Below are 24,600 nucleotides of genomic sequence, written 5' to 3'. Positions count from 1 at the left end.
TTCCAAAGTCTCATCTAGTTTGCTGTCCAGTGTCACCTAACATCTTTCAGAATCACAGATTTACAGGTTTCTCATTCTCACTAAATACACAGTACAGATTTCTCACCAGCTCTTAGGTTGCATTTTTCAGGGTTAAGTATAATTGTACACTTATTTATAACCTCTCAGTACATTTTTGTATTATTTCTCTGTCCACAACATGGTCTAGTATATTTCATTAACATGCATCTCTACTTCCAGATCATTAATAAAAGTGTTCAATAACAGAATTAACACTGACCTTTAGCTGTCTCCTTCAAACTAGATACAGAAAGCAGACTGTAAATAAATGGCATTTCATCATTTTCAGTACACCTAGCAATGTTCCTATCCAAATCACCTTAAAACAAACATACCACATTTTTTTGGGATACACTTATCAAACGTTTTACTAAAAGTCAAACAATCCATCCATGGAATTCCCTTCAATTATTTTGTAATTGTCAAAAAAGCAATTGTTTGCCTGTTAAGATGTATTTTCTCTAGTACATCCCTACTGCTCCATAACTTATCAAAATAATTGTCAGTGGCACAGTAAGTGCATTAGCTCATTCTCTTACTACTGGAGGAGATACACCATCTGGACTCAATGATTTGTGTACAGCAGGTTCTCATTTCACAAAGATTCCCTTAGCTGCCTTTTATCAATAAGCATTTTGCATCTTCCTTGCCTTCCTCCTGGCCATTTATTTCAATAGTGTTTTTAAAAATGATCTCTCAGGCATTTCAGAGTTATCAGTTCATCTCACTGTCCCTTTATTAACAGATTCTTGTATTTCCTTAAATATATTTGTAAAAGCCCTTATTTCTCTTTCTTCTTTAACTTATTTTTTTTTGCTGCCCTTTTTACAAGTTTTAACATTCTCAGTTCATCACCTTCTTCCTCTTTGATTGTGAGAAGCAGTAGCCTCTGATTTTTCAGCAGCAGTTAGTGAAGTTATTCCTACTACTTTTCTTTCCTTTTATTACACAATTGGAATTACTTTCAAGCCTCTTATTTCCCCTCCCCCTTTAACTGCTTACACTTGAGGCCCCACATTGCTGCTGCTAATATTTGGTTGAATAAGCCTGGAGAGCGTTTCAGTTGTTGCCCATTAAATCTGCTCCTTTTGCTTGTGCAGTAGAAAGATGCCGTTGGATGACAAATCTCTTGGGTATACAGCCAGCCCATAGCTGCTGCTATCTGAGAACTGCGCCATCATCTCCCATGAACCAAACTTCAAATAATTCTTAAAATTAGTTACTTGTACACACCACAGGAATTTCAGTGACTCATAAATCCTGTTATCATCAAAGCAAGGGAAATACTCAGTATCACATGGAGCCAGACCTTGGGTTGAGAGCTTGACTCCGTTGTACCTAGTCTTCTGCCAGCGATCATGACACTTAAATCTGTTACAGCCCTGCACTGTGATTTTTAAACTCTTATTACTTGAACTAAAGCTAAATGTGACAATGAGATCTGTGAATCTGCTACCATGTGCCATTTTCTTTTCCATATGTCAAGTCCAAACTTTTATGACTATCTGTATGGCAGCCAAATAAGGAGGTAGGCACAAGAGGCAGCACTCTAGTCAGCAGGAGGATAAAAGAGGGATATAACTGCTATGAATTAGGAGTTTCTCTCTCCCCTCTCCATGTTGACAGTGAATTTTGAAATCCTGTTCTGCTTTCACTGTAATTGATTAATAATGGCAGTGTGTGCATGTGGGGCATTTTTTAACACAACTGTTCAGTTGGATGGATGGACTGACTGACTTAAAAGTTATCTGTCTTATGTAGTGTAGCAAGACTCCTTTGGCTGCTTGTATTCCTACCATCTGCAGAGACTGCTCTTCTTGGGGGAGGGAGAAGAGTCCACTCTTCCTTGCCCCATTTCTGTCCTGGACCCAGAACTGTGCAGTTGACCACCCCATCGGGGGGGAGGGGCGTGGCACTAGAACCCAGGTGGTGCTTCTCCTCCCCAGTAGCCTTCAGGAATAACTGCAGAGTGCAGCCAGCCACTGAGACTCCAACTGGTAGGAACAGGAACAGCCAAAGCAGGGTCCTTTGGACATGCCAATCAAAACTGGCACGTTCTGACTTTCTCTGCCCTTTATTGACTGGCTGTTTTGCTCCAATCCTCCCCCACCATCTCTTCACTCCACACCTGCCATGCCCCTCTCATCCCCTCCCCCCTTTCAATTTAGCTGATCTTCCATCTAAGAAAACCCACCTCCACAATCCATAAAGGGATTAACATGCTGCTTGCCACCATCATATTGTTCACTTTGCTAGTATGTTCTACCCCTTCCCACAGCCTGTGTCAATCTTATCTATTCAGACAATATTGCCTCATTGTTTCCATGCCTTCTCTTGCTGGTGTCTTATATTTAGATTTTAGTTTCTTTGAGATGGGGGCTGTCTCATTGTTCGGTGTTTGTATAGAACCTAGCACAATAGGGTTCTAGGCCAAAATAGGTTCTTAGATGCCGCAATAATACAAATAGTTGTCATAATACTTATGCTCATTTTAGCATTGTCTTGTCTGTTGTATAGGCCACCACGCTCAGATGCTTGACTGCTATCACTTAATATAGAGTACCAATGTTCTATTCTAGCATCTTCCTCGTTTTAGTTACACATAACAAATTCCATTGGGGATGAACGGGTGGGTGCTAGCTCAATGAGGATTGTTTTTTATCTTAAAGTTGATCAAACCTACTGCAGTGATACTTTTGCTGTAGGCCCAGCTAATGAATTGTACCTTCATTCCTTTTATATATATTTCCTATAGCCTTAAAATGATTAAAGTTAAAAACTTTAACTTGGCTTTCTTACATCCCTCAACCTGACAATAATCCAAGTTTGAAAAATGTCATTTTAAAGATGGGATTTTGGCTCATGCAATAGACTTTTTCTACTTTTGTACTCCAAATCGCAGTGTTGTATAGCTGTTTAGAACGTGGTATGCATGGAAAACCATTGCAGCTTAGAGAAGCCCTTGGCCACTTCAGCCCTCAAAAGTTCTTAAAGCAGCTTAGTAACAGCCTGCGAGACACCCTGAAAGGGGCTAATAGTCTCAGGCAGCTTAGCACTTAAGTGCAATGCTAAACAACTATAAGGATCATCTGCATTGCAAATACAACTAAAGGCTCTTGTAGTAGCCTAGTTTCTTCAGTATTATGAAACTGGCAAACTTTTAGCAGATGCAGCCCCTCTCCAACTGTTACTTCAAGAATCCCTGTCATTACTATGGCAGCCATTTAACTGGACAAACCATGAGGACAGTTGTGAAGAATAATGTCTTTAAAGTTGAAATACATGGAATTTCTAGATAACAACCCTTTTGAGAAATTTTCCGAACACAAGTTAAGAATGACTTTTTCTAAAAAACATGCCAGGGGATGTTAATGCCAGGACCACCTCATTTTTAGGCTATACTTCAAACTATAAGCTCTTGTGCAGTCTACCATCATGCACTGGTTTAAACGCTAGTTTAACAGAATACCACCACCAGCTTTTCCTGTAGCATCTGGTTTTGTTTTTCCTTGGAAATCTCTCACCCAACTACTGACTTGGTTTTCTAAATTATGCACCAAGGCTAAAGCTGCTCTAACAGTCTTTGCCATTGTTTTTATCTACAAGTAATTTTACAAAAGTGAGGCAGTGAAAGTGTATTTTTTTAGAATTACAAAGGCATGACAATTGACATGCAAGTAGATTTTATTTAAACAAGCCATCTTCTGTGTTAATTAGTAGTGTATTTGTGCAAAGGCTATGTGGTCCATAGTAAGATTTAAGGCAAAATGTCTTCAAACTGCTCAAGAGAAGGAGGCTGGTGGTGGTGGTTGGGGGGACGGGGGGAACGGGACGACTGAGTCATCTTTCTGCCATACCGACCAGGAAAACCGAGAAGTGTGCTGCTTGCTAGGAGCCAGGAGTCACAATGTGACAGAGAGAGAGACTGCTGAGATTCATCATGCCCTTGGTTTGCTACCCTTTCCTGCTTCTCCACGGGGGTACCAATGATACTGCCAAGAATGACCTTGAGTGGAAGTCAATGAATGGCTACGCCAGTGGTGTCGGAAAGGTTTTGGATTCTTTGACCATGGGATGGTGTTCCAAGAAGGAGTGCCAGGCAGAGACGGGCTCCACCTAATGAAGAGAGGGAAGAGCATCTTCGCCAGCAGGCTGGCTAACCTAGTGAGGAAGGCTTTAAAATAGGTTCACCGGAGGAAGGAGACCAAAGCCCTGAGGTAAGTAGGGAAGTGGGATACCAGGAGGAAACACAAGCAGGAGAGTGCAAGAGAGGAGGACTCCTGCCTCATACTGAGAAAGCAGGACGATCAGTGAGTTATCTTAAGTGCTGTCGTAGCTTCCTACTCAGATTTGAACCTTAGCGTTCATAAAATGAGAAGCTAGCATGAACCCTCTAAGCTTAAATTACCAGCTTAGATCTGATATCGCTGCCACCAGCCAAGGATTCCAGGGCTTGGCTCACTCTGGTCTTCCCAAAACCTTCTCTGGGGGACCCCAAGACTCACAGAGAAGAGATATATCCCTGGTGCAGTGCCGGAGGAACACTAGGGGCAGAGCTCTTCTTGACCTGCTGTTCACAAACAGGGAAGAATAGTAGGGAAGAGAAAGTGGATGGGAACTGGGAGGCAGTGACATGAGATGGTGAGTTCAGAATCCTGACACAAGAGAAGGAGAGCATACGGGACCATGGATTTTAGAAAAGCAGATTTGAATCCCCAGGAACTGATGCAGGATCCCCTAGGAGACTAACATGAGGGGAAAGGAGTCCGAGATCTGCTTATTTTAAAGAATCCTTATTGAGTTGCAGACAAACATCCATGTGAAGAAAGATAAATTATGCAGGCAACCAGCTTGGCTTAACAGTGAATCCTTGCTGATCTTAAACAAAAAAAGAGCTTACAAAGTGCGCCAGGGAGGAGTAAAAATTGCTCAGGCATGCAGGATTGAATAGGAGGCCAAAAATCAACTTGGAGTTGTGTGAGGAGATGTTAAGAGTACAAGAAGGGTTTCTTCAGGTATGTTAGCAACAAGATGGTGGTCAAGGAAAGTGTGGCGCCTTACTGAATGAGGGGGCACTAGTAACAGAGGATGTGGAAAAAGCTAATAGCATTCAGTGCTTTTTGCCTCTGTCTTCACAAAGCAGGCAGCTCCCAGACTACTGCATTGCAGCACATATGGGGAGCAGGTGATCAGCCCTCTGTGGATAAGAAGATGTTTCAGGACTATTTAGAAAAGGCATGAGCACAAGTCCATGGCGGCAGATCACTGCATCTGGGGTGCTAAAGAGTTGCAGATGTGTATGCAGACCATTGTTTCCTTTAATCTTTTGAAAACTCATGGCGATTAGGGAATTCCTGGTGATGACTAAAAAAAGGCTAATGTAGTGCCATCTTTTAAAAAGGAGGGAAGGTCCAGGACACAAGCAGTCGCTACTCAGTCCCTGAAATCATGGAGCAGGTCTCAAGGAATAAATCTAAAGCACTTAGAGGGAGGAAGTGATCAGGAACAGGTCCATGGACCACAAGGGCAAGTCATCGCTTGACATCGCTCGAGAAGTATTAGATTAAACTGGCCTGTGGATGAGGGAAAGCATGGATGTGTTAACCTATTTACAAAGCTTTTGATCAGTCTCCACGTATTTTCTAGCAAGTTAAGTAGTATGCTACAATAGACTATAGGTAGGATAGAAAGTTGGCTAATCATTGGGTTCAACGGTAGTGATAGGCTCCATGTCTAGTTGGAGCCGGTATCAAGTGGTGCCCCAATGGTGTCTTGGGCCATTTTGTTCAACATCATCATTAGTGATCTGGAAATGGTGTGGACTGCACTCTCAGCAAGTTGCAGATGACACTAAACTGGAGAGTGCTAGATATTTGAGGGTGCGCATAGGCTAACAGGGGATCTAGACAAATTGAGGATTGGCAAAAGAATATCTGATGAGGTTCAACAAGGACAAGTGCAGAGTCCTGTTTAGGACAGAAGAATCCAGCACTCTACAGACTAGGGACCGAGTGCTAGGCATTCAGTTCTACAGAAAGGACCTAGGTTACCAGTGGAGGTTGACTCATATAATTTCCGTGTTACCATCAAAAGGGGGCAATGGAAATTACTCAGATCAAGGACCCAGACCTTTTGAAGGGCTGGACTTCGGGTTGTACCTAGTCTTCGTTTGGGCCATCTGGATTCATTGGACATTGAAATAGGTGGTACATGGCGCACTGGGTATTTTTAGAACCTTATTCTTGACTAAAGCGTAAATGTGACATATGGAGATCTCGTGAACTGGGCTACCGATGTCATTTTTCTGTCCATATTAATGGTCCGATAATTTATGGCACAATCTGATCACTGGCGACCGAAAATTATTTATGGCGATGGTGGGCACTAAGAGGCAGCATCTTGCAGTCATGAGATAATAAAGATGGGATTAAATAAGCAGTGGCTATAAAGTCGGATTCTCTATCCCTCTCCATGTAGTGAACAGTATGGAATTGAGAAATCCTTTATCTATGAGCTATTCACTATCATATAATACTGAATAAGAATGTTGCAGTGAGTTGATGTGGAGTCATTGTATAATAACCCGAACAACGTTCTATTTTGCTATTGTAATGGACTGTACTAGAACTTATAAATTAGAGTACTGTCTTTTTGAGGATAGCAAGACTATTTGAGCTCGCCTTGTATCCACATGCTGCAGGAATCGAGAGCCTCGTGGGATGTAGAAGTAGTCACTCTTTACCTTAGCCCATTCTAGTCACTCGTAACCAAGCAACTGTGACAGGTTGAGCCACGTTTGTCCCATCTGGCGGCGGAGGGGCGTGCACTAGAACCCAGGTGGTGCTTCTCCTCCAGTGCCTTCAGGAATAACTGCAGATGCAGCCAGCCACTGAGACTCAACGTAGGAACAAGAACAGTCCAAAGCAGGTCTTTGGACATGCCAATACAAAACTGCACGTTCTTGACTTTCTCTGCCTTATTGACTGGCCGTTTTGCTCCAATCCTCCCAACCATCTCTTCACTCCACACTGCCATGCCCTCTCTCATCCCTCCCCTTTCAATTAGCTGATCTTCCATCATAAGGAAACCCACCTCCAAATCCTAAAGGTTAACATGTGCTTGCCACATCATATTGTTCACTTTGCTAGTATGTTCACTCCGTTCCACAGCCTTGTGTCAATCTATCTATCAGACAATATTGCCTTCATGTTCCATGCTTCTCTTGCTGGTGTCTTATATTTAGATTTTAGTTTCTTTGAGATGGGGCTGCTCTTTCGGTTTTTATAGAACCTAGCACAATGGGTTCTAGGCCAAAATAGGTTCTTAGATGCGCAATAAATACAATAGTTGTCATAAATACTTATGCTCATTTTAGCAGTTCTTGTCTGTTGTATGGCACCACGCTCAATGCTTGACTGCTATCAACTTAATATAGACCAATGTTCTATTCTAGCATCTCTCCTTTAGTTACACATAACAAATTCCATTGGGATGAACGGTGGTTTCTAGCTCAATGAGGATTGTTTTTTATCTTAAGTGATCACAACCTACTGCAGTGATACTTTTGCTGTAGCAGCTATGAATTGTAGCCTTCATCCTTTTATAATTTCCTAAGCTTAAAATGATTAAGTTTAAAAACTTTAACTGGCTTTCTACATCCCTCACACCAATAATCCAAGTTGAAAATGTCATTTTAAATGGGATTTTGGCTCATGCAAAGACTTTTCTACTTTTGTACTCCAATCGAGTGTTGTATAGCTGTTTAGAACGGTGTAGTCATGGAAACCATTGCAGTTAGAGAAGCCCTTGGCCCCTTCCGCCTCAAATCTTAAAGAGCTTAGTAACAGGCCCGAACACCCTGAAAGGGCTAATATCTCAGGCAGCTTAGCACTTAAGTGCAATGCTAAACACTATAGGACATCTGCATTGCAAATACAACTAAAGGCGCTGTAGACCTAGTTTCTTCAGTATTGATAACTGGCAAACTTTAGCAGATGCAGCCCCTCTCCAACTGTTACTTTAAGATCCCTGTCATTACTATGCAGCCATTCTTAACTGACAAACCATGAGGACATGTTGTGAAGATATATTCTTTAAAGTTGAAATACATGGAATTCTAGATAACACCTTGAGAAATTTTCCGAAACACAAGTTAGAATGACTTTTCGAAAAAAAAACATGCGGGGAGTAAGCGCCAGACCACCTCATTTTAGGTATAACTTCAAACATAAGCTCTTGGTGCAGTCTACATCATGCAACTGGTTTAAAAACGCTAGTTTAACAGAATACCACCACCAGCTTCCTGTAGCATCTGGTTTTGTTTTCTTGGAAATCTCTCACCCACTACGACTTGGTTTTCTAAATTATGCACCAAGCTAAGCTGCTCTAACAGTCTTTGCCATTGTTTTATCTACAAGTAATTTTACAAAAGTAGGCATGTGAAAGTGTATTTTTTAGAATTACAAAGCATGTACAATTGACATGCAAGTAGATTTAAGAACAGACCATCTTCTGTGTTAATTTAGTGTATTTGTGCAAAGCTAAGTGTCCATAGTAAAATTAAGGCAAAATGTCTTCAAACTGCTCAAAGAAGAGGAGCTGGTGGTGTGGTTGGGGGACGGGGGAAACGGGACATGAGTCATCTTCTGCCATATCGACCAGGAAACCAGGAAGTGTGCTGCTGCTAGGAGCCAGGGTCACAATGTGACAGAGAGAGAGACTGCTGAGATTCATCATGCCTTGGTTGCTACCCTTTCTGCTCTCCACGGGGTACGAATGATACTGCCAAGAATGACCTGAGTGAAGTCAATAATGGCTACCCAGTGGTGTCGCAAAGGTTGATCTTTGACCATGGGATGGTTTCCAAGAAGGAGTGCCAGGCAAGACGGGCTCCACCTAAGAAGAGAGGAAGAGCATCTTCGCCAGCAGGCCCTGGCAAACCTAGTGAGGAAGGCTTAAAACTAGTTCACCGGAGGAAGGAGACCAAAGCCTGAGTAAAGTAGGGCATGGGATACCAGGACAACACAGCAGAGAGAGTGCAAGAGAGAGGACCCTGCCGCAACTGAGAAAGCAGGACGATCAGTGAGTTATCTTAAGTGCTGTCGTACTTCCTACTCAGATTTGAACCTTAGCGTTCATAAAATGAGAAGCTAGCATAAACCTCTAATCTAAATATACCAGCTTAGATCGATATCGTCTCACGACCAAGATCCAGGGCTTGGCTCACTCTGGTCTCCCAAAACTTCTCTGGGGACCAAGCACTAACCAGCACTAGGGCCCGAGTCTCACGACTCAGACGGCCCGAGTCTCCACCAAAGGAAAACAGACCCTCTTCTTGTCTCCTCTTTACCTCATCCCGTTCCCCTCCCTGGGTTATCCTGGACGTACTAGTACTAATATTGATTACAAAAACAGAGAGGCAATTTACCTTCCCCTCCTCCTGTTTCCTCCCAGTCTTTCCTGAGAGAGACGTAATTTGGCACAGGATTTCTATCCCTAGAGCCTCATAGAAAAGAAAATCCAACAGTTTTAAAAAGAAGTTTATATAAAGAAAGAAAAACAATAAATAGTCTCTGTATCAGGTTGACATACAGGTCAATGCTTAAAAAAAAATGAATAACAACCTTATTCAAAGAAAAGAAATACAATTTAAAATTCCAGCAACTACACACTTGTAATACAAAACATATTAAAACCTATATTGTCTTATACCTGTACTTACAACTAGGAAACAGAAGATTAGAGCTTGAAGATAGAAAGTTCCTCTCATAGCAAGAGACAGACAAAGACCCACACCCAAACATTCCCTCCTGAGCTTTGAAAAATCGTTCCTGAAGTGTCTCTGTCAGGTGTTTGGTTCCCTTCGTTAACCCTTTACAGTAAAAGAAACATTAACCTAGCCTCTGTTTCATGACAAGTGCCTATACACAAATGCAAAAGGAAAGCCTGGGAACAACTGGGAACTGGAATCCTAGCACAGTCAAGGAATTATGATGTGATTGGAACAACAGACTTGGTGGATAACTCACATGACTGGAGTACTGTCATGGATGATATAAACTGTCAGGAAGGACTGGCAGGCAGAAAAGGTGGGGGGTTGCACTGTATGTAAGGAGAGTATGACTGCTCAGAGCTCTGAGAAACTGCAGAAAAAACCTGAGTCTCTGGATTAGTTTAGAAGTGTAAGAACAAAGGTGATGTCTGGTGGCAGTTGCTAATAGACACCAGACCAGAGATAAGGTGATGAGGCTTCTTCGGCAACTAACAGAAGTTACTAGATCACAGTCCTGTTCCACAGAGAGACTTCATCACCCTGATATTCTGGAGAACAATACAGCGTGCACAGACGATCCAGGAAGTTTTTGGAAAGCGGAGGGACAATTTCCTGGTGCAGTGCCGAGGAACCAACTAGGGGCAGAGCTTTTTGACCTGCTGTTCACAAACAGGGAAGAATTGGTAGGGAAGCAAAAGTGGATGGGAACCTGGAGGCAGTGACATGAGATGGTAGAGTTCAGAATCCTGACACAAGGAGAAGGAGAGCATACGGACCATGGATTTTAGAAAAGCAGACTTTGAATCCCGAACTGATGGCAGGATCCCTAGGAGACTAACATGAGGAAAGGAGTCCAGAGATCTGCTTATTTTAAAGAATCCTTATTGAGGTTGCAGAACAAACCCATGTGAAGAAAGAATAATATGGCAGGCAACCAGCTTGGCTTAACAGTGAATCCTTGCTGATCTTAAACACAAAAAGAAGCTTACAAAGTGGACCAGGAGGAGTATAAAAATATTGCTCAGGCATGCAGGATTAGATCAGGAAGGCCAAAATCACACTTGGAGTTGTAGCTAGCAGAGATGTAAGAGTAACAAGAAGGGTTTCTTCAGGTATGTTAGCAACAAGATGGTGGTCAAGGAAAGTGTGGCCCTTACTGAATGAGGGGCAACTAGAATAAGAGGATGTGGAAAAAGCTAAGAAGCTGGATATGAGTCAACAGTGTGCCCTTCTTGCCAAGAAGGCTAACAGCATCTTGGGCTGTATAAGTAGGAACACTGCTAGCAGATCAAGGGACATGATCATTCCCCTCTATTCGGCATTGGTGAGGCCTCATCTAGAGTACTGTGTCCTGTTTTGGGCCCCACCCTACAAGGATGTGGAAAAATTGGAAAGAATCCAGTGCAGGGCAACATAATGATTAGGGGGCTGGAGCACATGACTTACGAAGAGAGGCTGAGGGACTGGGGCTATTTAGTCTGCAGAAGAGAAAAATGAAGTGGGATTTGATAGCTGCGTTCAACTACCTGAAAGAGGATGGATCTAGACTGTTCTCAGTGGTACCAGATGACAGAACAAGGAGTAATAGTTTCAAGTTGCAGTGGAGGAGGTTTAGGTTAGATATTAGGAAAAACTTTTTCACAATGAGGGTGGTGAAGCACTGGAATGGGTTACCTAGGGAGGTGGTGGAATCTCCTTCCTCAGAGGTTTTTAAGGTCAGGCTTGACAAAGCCCTGGCTGGGATGATTTAGTTGGGGATTGATCCTACTCTGAGCAGGGAGTTGGACAAGATAACCTCCTGAGGTCCTTCCAACCCTGATATTCTATGAATCTGTTCCACTTCCCCCCCAGATTATTGATAAGCAAAATTTTGAGATTTCAACTTCATCATGATTTGAAATGGGAAAATTCTGAAATTTTAAACTCTCATAGGACAGGAAAACTATTCACTGACCAGCTCTAAAAAAAACTCATTAGCCTTTGCGAGATGCTCAGATGTTATGGTGATGAGGGCCAAACAAAAGCCTAAAAATAAATTTAAAAAAATCCAGGTTCTCTTGACAGCAAGGGCTTTGCCCTATTGTAGATTTTATGGTTATGAACTGACTGTAGGGTGAAGAAACAAGGTTAGAGCCTATGAGGAGTAGATGACACTTATACTTGTCTGCAATTCCAACACACCCAGTAAAATTGTCAGTTGCCGAAGAAAGCATGTCCCTTTCTTTAAAGGGAAAAGAAGACAAGGGAAAGTAGGTGATTTGAGGGTTAGAGCAGTTTTACTTTGCACACACTTCACTATATATCTCAAAAGTACTCATTCCACTGTAGATTTTCTTTTCACAGAAGAGAGGGAAAGATTGAGAAGATATCACTGTATTTTTGTTAATTCACTATAAAAACTTTATTTTCAATTGTAAACTTCTTGGCTTTAAAGACTCTTCCAAAGCAAACAGAGAATATTTACAATTGGGATCTTACCTTCCTGGAGCAGCCTTAGAAAGGAAATTAAAATTTAACTCACAAGGAAGTATATAGTTCAGTGCCAAACCTCAAAATTATATATCTGAATTGTTAAAGTGTCAAGTTGCCTACTTACAGAAAATTAAAAACATTCTGTAAAAGTTTAATTTCAGAATTTGCTTACTGTACATGTTATAGTTTCAAACATTTAAAAGTTCTATTGGTGGTGGCTTTAGAGGAATTTTTCCTAGAGTAAACTTCTTTGCTTCAAACTGCTTCAACTCTTCAGGTGATAGATCATTCTTCGGTGTGAATAACTTATCTGAGGTAACAATGCTTGTGGCTGCAGGAGGTGCTGGTGCTACATTATATCCAAAGGCATTAACGGACCGTCCAAATAAAGAGTTACCTGGTTCTGAGGCAGGGGCAGCAACTGCTGCATTAACAGCTCCAAAGGCTGGAAGCGAAGTTGTGCTTGACAAGTTTACAGCAGACGAACTGCCAAACCCTGAAAATCCAGAAGCTCCAAAACCACCCGCAGTTTCAGGCTTTTTAAATGAAAAAGAGGCTGCAGATGAAGCTGGTTGGCTACCAAAGCCAGTGGAAGGGGCTGATCTTGCGGAAGATGTCACACCCAATGCTGAAGGGTCCGGAACCATAGAAGAGCTTCCAAATGGAGTGGTGCTTCCAGAGGATGGACTGACAAGTTCAGTATTTGATTTAAAGGAGGAACTGCTGGCACTCCTATTGCTGCTACTGCTTAGTGGAAAGCCTGCAATTATAACACACACATAGGGAAATTTTTAGAACAGAAAAACAAAGGGAATATTTAACAGTGCTAGCTATTAATATAGAAAACTTACCTGATGACCCAAAGGTTGATGTTTGTTGTCCACCAAATCCAAAGGCAGGCAATGGTTGACTAACCACATTTTTCAGTTCAGATACCTTTTAAAAAAAGGTAAATGTAGGATTCATTTTAAAGAGGGAAAATGTGTTTCTTTCTATAAAGATTTATAACTAATAATATAAATACTTCTGATAATTAAGTCAGTGAAGTCAAAACTGGTTTCAACTGAAGAAGTTAATTGGCATGGTTCTTTTAAGTATGTTGTCATATCAGGCCAAGCCTAAAAGTACTCTGTGGCAGGAATGGAGCGCGACACTCTGTTTTCAAATCCAGACCACCATCATCTCTCTCACCCTCCATCTGTTCTGTTCCTCACTGCCCACCCCGCCCCAATATTCCCAAAGCATTATCCAAGACCTGACACCAGACTACTGTCAACATGCCTCTCTCATTGCTACTTGGCCAGGTCCTTTGACATGGATACCCCTGTATGGCAGTAATATGGAAGATAATCTCAACTATGGTGTTTTTCAAAGTACTGCAGAGGTTTTAGCCACACATCTTCTATTAAAATTGCCACAGCTAGACGGCAAATATTTTCAAGTCTTGGCTATTTAGAGCCAAGCAAGACCATTCTAAATGAGTGCAAAGTACTTGTTCTTATATAATAAATGTTGAAATTTTCAAAGCCAAGCAGGGGGATTTAGAATTTAATGTAAATAGAAGATGGATGGCTAAATCCTATGACTATATTATCTGTATTTTCTACACGTGGAACTTTTGCCTGATCGCTAAACAAAGATCAATTAATGAAGTCGGCAAATATGGATTCCATTTCTTCACCCATATCATGTCTCAGAAATTGGTTCATTAACAATCATTGTGAAGGCAACTAACTTTGGTATGTGTAGACACATCATGCCAAAGTGTGCTAACAAACTATCTTGAATCCAAGTTAAACATTCCTGTTTAAAATTAGGAAAAGGAGAACATTAAATATATTTTACTTTTCAGTAACACTCACCAGTGCAGCTTTGGTAGATGTATTCAGAGTCTTCAACACAAGCAATCTACTTCTCCATTGGTTTACTAATTGCTGGACTGAATTTATCTAAAAAAGGGGAGAGAAAAAAAAGAGACAGAGGACATTTTAAGTCTGTTAAATGCAAATAAGAAATGGCAATATTGAGTAATTTCATGATTCAACTGAAAAGGCATAGGTTTCTCAAATTATGATGGGACAACCCCACTAGCCCAAAAGAAGTAAGACACCTTCCCCTTCCCAAAAACTCCATGCTACAAATTTTAGCAGGGGAAGTAGAAGTCTAACACTCAAGATTCCTTCAACTTTCTTTACACAATTGCTCTCAGACCAAGCATATTGCTTTGTATGCACATGAAACATGAGAAACTGCAGGATACTTTCTTTAATGCAAGTTCTAACCAATTAGCAGTATATTAACAGAGGAATTCCAAATTCCAGCTCTACAAGAATAAACTCTTCAATCCTTGTTTTATTGCTGGTATAGTTGACATTGTATGTGCTGAATCAGGAAGTTAAAGTACCAAGAGTTCACCTAAGGCTCCTGTTGCTTTCTAGTAAAAACACCCCCTTCTCTCAGAATAATTTAGCACTATTACTCCACACTTACCAATTAAGGACTTAAATTCGCTAATATAATTAGTTCCCTTAAAGTGTGGAGTGGATTACTACACACAATTCTGTAGTAATTGCTAAAGTACAGTAAATTAAATCACATCACAATATTGTGCATATCACTATTCCACATCAGTATAATTTATAACAAATGCGAAAGCACATTTAAGTAGCTATAGTTTAACAGTGTAAAAAAAAAAAAAAAGATGTCAACATTATAAAAGCCTTTTGAGGTGCCAGCAACCTGTGAAAGTGGAATTTTTAATCTTTTAGTAAAACCTTTGCACACTTTCAAAGGGCCTCAACATCATAAACATCACAATCATCCCAGCAATTCTATTCAGTGTGGTCACATGCTGGAAGATCATATTTGTCTGACATCAGCTCTTATAAGACAAACTGGGAAATTCCTAGTTTATATTTTGACTCCATTTATGAATGAAACACACATTTGGATGAGAATATCTCATGGAAGGTAAATAATTATGGACTTATATATTGACAACTTCATGAACTTGCATTCAAATATTCAGTGAAGCTCTCCTACAAATCTTAAAATCAGTTAATACATTATCCACCACCACTAAGTTTGATTATAGCTTATTAAATATTAAAAGTTTTACAAAAAATCCTCAGCATTGCAGCAATACCAGATACTAAGAAAACATACAAAGGTGATTTAAAAAAAAGTACATTTAAAGCTTCTTTTTTTTAAAATGAAATATTTACTAGATTAGAAAGTTATATTTGGAAGGCTCACTTCAGAGATTTGAGGAAGCAACTGTTCCATCTTTGACAAAAAATATAGTACCAATATCTTTAAAGGGTTATACTTTTTGTTTTTGTATGATTTAGCCTTCTCTAATCACTTCTGCTACTTTCATATCTTCACTGGCTTGTTTGACTAATACTAAATGTTTCTGGTGGGATAAAATTTTCCTCCTCCCTACCAAAAAGCAGCGTTCATGCTAAATGTTAATGTTAACAGGAAGCATCAGCATTTAAGTGCTTCCTGTGTCTAATAAGACTAGTAATATTAGCAATTCCTGCTGAAATGCTGTCCCAAGGGGAAGAAAAATTGTGCAACAATCAGATTAGGATGGGGCATCCAAATCATGATATTCCAGAATAAAACAGAGTATGCTTTTATAATCCCATCATATTAGATTCTGGTCTATAGCAATATCTGAAGTCTACTTAAAGGAAGATAATCAACTTGAAATCTAGTCAATTACAAAAGGTTTGAAGTAAGGTAGTTTCAATGTCAGTAATTTGTGGGTTTACAACAACATTCTCCTATTTTTTAAAAGTGTTTTCGGTTCCCCACACAAACAGGAAATCTTGTAATTGTCTATCACAAATTGTTAATTGCACAAAATTTTGTAATTTCCCCCCCCCCCCCTTTAATCTCTGAATTAACATTAGGTGTCACTTGGGGCAATTCTTCAAATACTTTCAAAGAGAAATTTGACTTCTGATATCATTAGGGTGTTATAAAATTAATCTTTTGCAATAGTGTAATTTCCTGTTTGTGAACTGAGAAAGAACAGAGGAAAACAAATTTAAAAATAATATGCTTGGATTATTGAGGATGTTATAAACAATATATATTATTAATCATACTACTGCAATTGATTTTAGTTTAAGCAAGACTGGTAGTAAAAGACAGACTGGAAAGAACAGAGGGGTATAGAGTCAATGGACACATTTTTTTGACTGGAGACAGAGACTAAGGCCAGGTTTACTTGTGGAATTTTTGCTACTATAGTAATGTCAGTCAAGGATTTAACTTATTTTTTAAACAACATTTCTATAACAACCAAGACCCTAGTGTAGATGTAGTTATACTAACACTAAATGCTTTTGCTGATATAGCTTACTTCATTTGAGAAACTGATATTTGCTATACTGGAAAAGCACTCGTTTGCCAGTATAAGCTGTATCTACATTAAGAGGCATGCTGATATAGCTGTAGGACAAAAAAATTGTCAACAGTATAGAGGACTTTTTGAATAGGAGACAAGAACAAAAAATTTGCTCACAAGAAGGGAGTCTTCAAAGCACTATGTTTGTAATACAGATAAACTAACCTGTGTCTCAGAAGTTTGACTGAGTCATCTTTTAGTCATTTGTAAATCCAATAACTTGTATTATGAAAGGATGTGGATGAAACTTCAGCCTGACTGGTGCAGCTGGTACAAACCCCATATAAATAGCTCAAATACACACACTTTTTGACTTTGACTCTTCTTCACCAGAAAGATCACTGTACCACTTCATAGCGCACATCATTTTATAGACATTGCCAGGCTGGTTCCCTTGATACTAATGTGGCTTTAGGGGCAGCAAGGACATAAAATTAAAATGAATACTGGTACAAGTCCTCTGCTCTGAAGGGTAAACTTTAAACAATACATGGAGTTTATCTTCATTGTGCCCTATGCTCTGCCACATCAATATCAAATTATATTGATATCAGCAGACACATTAGTGTCAAGCTCTCAGGCCATGATTCAAGCAGTTACACAAATAATACACACAAGATTCTAACGGCTAGCAGAGAAGAAGCTTGGGGCGTAAGGATAAGTGTGAACAGAAGAAAATCTAGGCAAAGAGGAGCCCCTAAATTTAAATATGTGGGATTAGCCAAAGGCCCTCTCCCACTGCTTCCCATGGAGCTGCAGCATTAACAAAGCAAGTGCCCAGCACTTTAAGAAATCAAACCACTTTCTTTAGCTGCCTAATTTTAGGCATTCACATGTGACAGTTTTGGCCAATGTTCTCAATGAAATTAATAACTGAAATGGGAAAGCATGCACAGTATATTTAAAACTAAAAACAGCCAATTCATTGAGAGTGTATTTTGGCATTCTGAAAATTCCTTGCTACACAGATCAAATGAGCCACCACCGTACAGTTATTAAAAAAGCACTACTCTGAAGTGCATGTTACATCAGAAAAATTTGCAATATTTTTAAAAAGCTTACATAGTTCTGAATATTATTGTTTGCTCTGCAGTTATAGTATTCAAGATGCAACTCTTCTGGTGAGAAGTCTGGAAAACCTGCAGGGAAAGGAACAATCAAAATCCTCGGAGGGAGATGTATTGTTTAAGAGCACTTTTATGAAGCTACAATAAATAGGCTATGCTGCAAAGCCCATAATAAGTCAATTAGTTACAGTACATTTGAAAAGATGCAAACGTCACTTGTAATAGACCCTCAAGGTTGCACATGCCAAAAATGAGGCACCATATCATTTTATCATCTCCTTTTAGTTGCATCACAAATTATGTCTAGATCCTGCAAGATCTCCACACAGGTGGAACAAGTGGAAGGTTTGAGGCTTTAGCTTTTCAGGGGAAGAGCTTTTGTCTCGTGCATTTCTGCAAAGCAACAGGCAACCTTTTGAACCCTAAAATAAATATAATGCAACACCTTGAGAGAAACATTCTTGGTAATAAATGTATGATGACACTAGGGAAGTTACTACCTGAGATGTTAGGCTTTTCTTTCATAGGTGAGTAACAGGAGAACATCCACTGTCCTGAAGATTCCCAGACTTCCATGTCCTTTTTTATGCCTTCACTAGAAAAATTATACCAAAACAAAGAAAAAACACTGAATAAATCAAACGAATTATTCAATCAAAAAAGAGAACAAAAAAAGGTATTTCAAAATAATTTAGGGCCAGATTCTGATACATTCCCTCACCCTGAGGGGCACCATACTCCATGAGCAGTCTCCCTGACTTTAATGGAGTAAGCATTTCCCCATCCTACTAGTAAAGCTGAACCATGGACGTTAATGGTTTACACATGTTGAAGTAAGGCATTCATCACCATGAACACTGGGACAATTATCCCCTCAGTGAACAATTGTAATAACCTATAAGAATGGCCACTTTTTAAATGTTTTGCTAAAGTATACAATTGCATAAGGAATTGAGTAAGTTGGAAAAAGATTGGCAGCCTGAAGTGCATACCTCCCATTAAATGATTCCCTCTGAGGGCTGCAGATCATTATCTCAACATTATTATATGAGAAACCTTGAAAATTACAAAGGTAATTCTAAAAAATAAGCTAATATATATAGCAGCATAAAGTAAAATGCAGAAAGACTGATTAGAGGAAACCAGCTGTCTTACGTCAATTTTAAGAGAATACAGAAGTCCATATACTGTAGAAGCAATGAAATAATAGGGATAAAGGACAACCAACTGAAGTAAAACAAAATGGAAGGAGAAAATTTAGAGACAAACATTGAAGAGAGCAAAAGCAAGAATACTGTACTGTAGAGAGAAGATTACTAAGTATTTGAAATTTGCTTTTATTACTCTGGATTTTTTGTAATAAAAACCACACATTCATATGAGGTTAACCAAAATTTAGGTAAATACAGGTTTTAAGGGTTTTAAAAATTTCCTCATCCTACTCTAGAAAAAGTGACCTGCAAAGGGAATTTAATATTTTTTTCTCTCTATAAAAAAAAAAAATCAGTCTAGTTTATGCCCTTAACGTATAAAGAATGTCTGATTCCATCCCCACCCCCTAAGAAGGGGGAGAAGGTTTATACTTGTTTTCTCCTTAAGTGTCAGGAAAGTAAAGACAAATCTTTCCTTTGTTTTTGGAGAACTTTTTGAATGACTGAAATGTAATTAATTAACCTGGCTGGCACATCAAAATCTTAAAGGAAGTGTTCTCCTAGATCTAGGTACATTAAAAAAATTTTCAGGACACCTGTTCAACTAAAGAGAGAATAAAAGCCACTTCTGGCCTCAACCAGTACTTCCATTCCTTAATACCCATGATATAAAGATCCTACCAGTACTCCAGTCTTCCAATAGCAAAGACCTGACTTTTTTTGGTTCAAAACAAGCTGGAAACCTTCCAAGTGTCCTTTATGGATAAGAATAAAGCAAAAAGAGGAGGAAAAATGATACAAGTCCAATTTTTCCCCTTTGCAGATCATCTTTAAAGAGAAATGCAAATGATTAAAACAGTAATTTAAATTCATAAAGGCCATCTGTGTGCATTTTAATGTAAGGTTCACTGAGGTTTTACTTCCAGCTCTATTGAAGTCCCATGAAATTTAATTTCACTACAAACACACTTCCTTATTACTCCTTAGTGAAGACATTCATATTAACAAGTGATCTATAATGTATAATAAATAGTTATGCATTAGAAGCCTCTTTAGACTTCATTATGGGGAAATTATATAATACACTCAACAAGTGCCTCCATACAAATCTACACTTTTAAAATACATTTTTCTAAATACTTTCTAGATGCTCAAAGACAGAACAAGGACTTACAGAAGCTTCTCCTCTTCATCTCTGTAGCTACTGCCAATATTTTGCTCAGAGCTTAACGCAGAGAATCTGTTTTGAGAAAATCCTGGACTTTTATTGCCACTGCCTGGTGCTCCAGAGTCAATAGAGGGTCCAAAAAATGCCTTTCCATCATCTCTGCTGCTACCCCATGTAGTGGGTTTAGAAAAGTTAGAAGGCTGGACAACATTGGTGTATCTCTGGTTATGGGCACCCCATCCTCCTCTGCCAGAACCTTACAATGAAAAAGAAAAAACAATTAAATATTTTTTCACATTTTCTTCACTACCATGAATCAAGGAAACCAAGCCCAACTGTACATGGTAGCACTGTACAATGGAGCATGAAGAGAATCAACTTCTCAGTCAACATTTTGACGTTGTGTTTAGTGTGATCAAAGTTTATTTATTTTTTTTAAAAATGTGTGGACAAACTAAGAGCCCAGGCCTGCATAGGTCAGCAACTGTAATCATGTGAGCAGTCTCAATGAAGCTAATGGGACTATTTATGCACATGTTTGCAGAGTGGGGTCTTAAGATATCCTATTCATAGCTCAAAACCTTTCAGAAGGCCAAAACCAAAGTAAAATAAACCATAAGGGACACCAATTAAAAAAAAACATACATATACCAATATGAAATGTAGTCATTGTTACTGCAAGTAACGATTAAGATTACTATATCTGAAAGATTAGAAAAAAATCTATTCTTTTTTCAGTTTATTTTGCCCATTTGACAGCACTTTGTGATAGTCTCCCATTTAGGCCCCAATCTTGAAAGATGACCTGCATAGCTGCACCCCTTGCCCTGCCAAGTCAAGTCCATATGTTCAGCTAGAAGAATGAGGCCCTCATTTTCACACTGCTTGTGAGAGATTTCACAGGGCAATATGGACAGAAACATTAAAAAAAAACAACAAGGGAACATGTGACTGTAAACTACAAACTTTTGCTGGGAGATTCAGGGGCAGATAAGCATCTGAAACAACTTTTAGCCTATTTTTTGAAACAGATCAGATTCCAAGTTGGCAGCACTCCTTGCAAATCATAAACATTAATGATGTATTTAGCAAGGCTTGGGTGCTTGGGAGTTACCTTTCAAACTGTCCACTGTGGAAACAACAAATCACCGCACTGTGATGTGTGTATTCTGTCTATGGACGAAATACGGAAAAACCACACTTGTGCAGTGGGAATTAGGGAAGGTTTCTCTCTAGTGTACCTACATCTCATCTCCCTTAATACTTATGTCAGAATCCTATTAGTATTCCAGTCATCCAGTAGTCAAGAATGGAGGCTTTTTTGGTTTGAAAACTAAAGATTTTCTGAAAACACCTTCCAGAAACTTTCAAGCCTTGCTTATGTATCAGAATAAACCAAAATGCATCTAGACAGGCTATAATTTCTAATGAGGAAAAAAGTCACCTTTTTTATTTTACAAATATTACTAGCTCCTAGCTATTAGTCATTTACAATAAATCCCCATATGAGCTATGTGAAAAAGTGATCAATGACAAGGATGACAGTGAAAGATAATTCATGGTACAATTTCACAAGTAACTTTTAATTAAAAGAGAGAGAAAAGAAAAAAGGAAAAGGTAAAATACTGAACTATTTGCTATTAAATAAAGTTTTCCTATTTGAACCGACAGTTATTTAAGCCTTTAAACTTCAAGTTCCTGCAAAAGCCTACAGCATTTGGTGCACCTAAATTCTGTATTTATATGTGGTGGCAACACACTTGTTTTCTTTTAGAAATCTACTAGTTAAGGAGTTGAAAATGGTCACCCTCTACCAGCCTCCTGTTCATTAAAGAGGGAGGAGAATTCAAGATGCCAATTGTCCGGGATTACACATTACCCCACCAGATTAGGCACACTGAAACAGCAGGTGCTAACAGCAGCACCAGTGGTTACATTGGTAGGGCACAGACCAGAGACAAAAGAAGTCTTAGCATTCTGACAATAATTCGGGACCTACACAGATGACAAGACTATTTAGAATTATGATAGTAAACGTTAAGAAAACAAACGAGTTTGGGCAGGGATATAAATCTACCCGCTTTATGGCAGAAGCCAACCTCGAAATGGGGGAGAGAGCAGCCAGGAAGAACCGTCACTGGGCGCAGGTTATCCCAGGCCTGCGGCAGGGCTCCTCGCAAGCCGTCCGTCCGCTGTGGCGGGCAGGATACTAGACGGGTCAGAGCAGAGCTCCAGCTAGCAGGGCAGCTGCGGTAATGACATCCACTGCAAGCGCCCAGGGCCCCAGCCATGTATCACGGGCCCCGGCGCGAGGCTGGATTTGCCAGGGGGTGATTGGGACAAGCCCAATGCAGGGGGAGAGGAGCAGGTAGGGTCCTAGACGTTTGGCCATTGAAACCACAGCGCGAAGGGGGGGCGTTGGGACCCCGCCGGCCCCGACAGATTCAGCCGCTTCAAACCCGGGGTTCGGAACCCGCAGCCGTCGGTTCCCCGCGCGCAGACAGCAGCGCGAGCCGACCGCCGCGGGCGCGAAATCCCAGTAGCGCGGGCGCCCCGCCGCCGCCGGCCCCTCACGGCGCCCTTACAGAGCGGCGGCCCCCGCCGCGGAGGAGAAGAGGAGAAGCCGGTACCCTGGGAAGGCGGCGCGGCCGGGCCCGAGCGCCCCGCGCCGCGGGGATGTTCGTTCCAGCACTTCTCGCCGAAGCGGCAGCGGCCCTGCAGGAAGAAGTGGCAGATGGTCATGGCAGCGGCCGGCCCCCAGTTCCCTCAGCCGACCCCTACTGCGTCAAAACAACCCGCCGCTACAGCTAACAACACGGGCTGGCACAGCCGCCCGCTGTCGTCACGTGACAGGGTCCACAGCCGCCTCACCGCGGGACAGTACGGCGCTTCTTGGTGACGTAGACGAGTCCCCGCCCCAGTGCAGGAGAGGACGTAAGAGGAAGGCGGGACTTGACTTTTACCGTTGTGGAGAAAACTGCCAGGTTTTTTTTCTTTCTTTTTTTTGAAGTCTCACAGCTTTGAAAAAGTTTAATAGCTCAAATAATACCAGACTTCTCATACACTTACCATCCTACCTGCCAGGAATGATCCTGCACACAACTCACAGTACTGCTTTCCGCGGCAAACTAACTAAAAATTAGTGCATTGAGGGCTACTGTTATTAGAGACATTAAGTCTTACTGCAAGTTTTAACTAATCCTTAAAGAACTTGTTCAACGAAGCAGTCACATCCGCTAACATGAAAACACAATCCAGTGAAAAAGAGTCCAGTTAAGCTGCGTAATGAGCAGCAGAGTTGTTGCTCCGCCCCTTACTCCCTGTTTAGCGCAACAGCCAATCCGAGAGCTTCAGCCTGCCTCAAACGACTAGTTGCACATGGGTCCTCCCTGCCCTCTCACCATTCCTCCCTTAATCCCCTCACCACCGGAGCCTAGGGGGACCCACTGTCCTGGTTTTATAGGCACAGTCTGGATATTTGGGGCTTTGTGTTATATTGGTGCCAGGACCGGCGCCAGGGTTTCTGGCGCCCTAGGCGCCGGGCCATTTCGCCGCCCCGCGCGCGGGTCTTGTGGCCCTGGTGGAGCTGCCGCAGGCATGCCTGGGGCAGGTCCATCAGAGCCGCAGGACCAGCGGACCGTCCGCAGAAATGCCTGCGGGAGGTCCACCGGAGCTGCGGGACCAGTAGACCCTCTGCAGGTACGACTGCGGCAGCTCCACCGGAGCCACCTGCCACCCCCCCTGGCAAAATGCCGCCCCCCCGTAATGCTAGTGCCCTAGGCGACTGCCTAAGTCGCCTAAATGAGAGTGCCGGCCCTGATTGGTGCCTATTATTCCCCCCCTCCCATCCCAATTTTTCACAGTTCCTGTCTGGTCACCTTACCCAAGCCCCAACCCCATTCCATTTCCCCATCTGTGCTGGGACCAGGAGGTGGCATTGAATCCCCACGACCTGGCACAGCCCATCCTCAGCACAGTGCAGGGCGCACCACCCTTGCACCAGCCACTGCATGGGACAGCAAGCCCAGCACTGCAGCCAGCCTGAGGGTCCAAGTGGAAGGGGGAGACCATGAGATGCACCATGCCTCCATCCCCCTGCCTCACACAGCCACCCCAGAGGGAGCTAGACCATAGCTCAGCCACAGCTCCCCCTTCCACAACTCAGCCTGTGACCTACACTTAGGTTGCCAACCCTCTAGGATTGGCCTGAACTCTCCAGGACTTAAAAATTAAACCTTTAATTAAAGATTGGCACGTGATGAAATCTCCACAAATATATCCAACCAAAACTGGCAACTCCCTTCCCCAAGAGCAACCATGATTCACACTGACACCCCATCCTATCTAGTGTAACCCTTCTGCCCCTCTGAGTTGGCAGCAATGATACTGGTTCAGTACAGAGGCGTAGCGAGCGCCCTCCGTACCCTCCAACCGGAGGGGGCCCTGCAAGGAAGGGGGCCCCTAAAAGTGGCAAAAAAAATGAATGCAGC

At 41.3% G+C, this 24,600-nt stretch overlaps 1 protein-coding gene across 4 annotated transcripts; it reads right to left on the bottom strand.

The window, feature by feature from the left end:
• Window positions 1-12,204: 12,204 nt before the first annotated feature.
• Window positions 12,205-22,974, bottom strand: NUP42 (nucleoporin 42). Of its 4 annotated transcripts, none has more exons than XM_032773883.2 (7): window positions 22,741-22,974; window positions 20,117-20,366; window positions 18,292-18,386; window positions 17,787-17,863; window positions 14,167-14,253; window positions 13,156-13,240; window positions 12,205-13,064 (listed from the first exon to the last, which is right to left on the bottom strand). In XM_032773883.2, exons 1-7 carry the CDS (start codon window positions 22,850-22,852, stop codon window positions 12,493-12,495), a joined length of 1,278 nt encoding a protein of 425 aa, XP_032629774.1. In that variant the 5' UTR covers window positions 22,853-22,974; the 3' UTR covers window positions 12,205-12,492. The 4 variants fall into 4 exon arrangements, with proteins under 4 accessions (XP_032629774.1, XP_074918503.1, XP_032629773.1 ...); XM_075062402.1 differs by having other exon boundaries at window positions 22,803-22,876; XM_032773882.2 differs by lacking the exon at window positions 22,741-22,974 and adding an exon at window positions 22,188-22,480.
• Between the last annotated feature and the right edge of the window lie 1,626 nt (window positions 22,975-24,600).

The sequence above is a fragment of the Chelonoidis abingdonii genome, chromosome 2 (assembly GCF_003597395.2).
Source record: "Chelonoidis abingdonii isolate Lonesome George chromosome 2, CheloAbing_2.0, whole genome shotgun sequence".
Lineage (NCBI taxonomy): Eukaryota > Metazoa > Chordata > Testudines > Testudinidae > Chelonoidis > Chelonoidis abingdonii.
The sequence above is the reverse complement of the archived record's forward strand: the minus strand, read 5'-3'. Positions and strand labels throughout refer to the sequence as shown.

Bases quoted from the DNA above. Each gene is read 5' to 3' on its own strand.
- NUP42 (XM_032773882.2), bottom strand. From the start codon at position 22,401: ATGGCTGGGGCCCTGGGCGCTTGCAGTGGATGTCATTACCGCAGCTGC. The intron at 17,864-18,291 runs GTAGTAACTTCC...CTTTCCCTGCAG, and splicing joins AGAAAAGCCTAACATCTCAG to GTTTTCCAGACTTCTCACCA. The intron at 13,065-13,155 runs GTAAGTTTTCTA...TTATAATTGCAG, and splicing joins ATCAACCTTTGGGTCATCAG to GCTTTCCACTAAGCAGTAGC.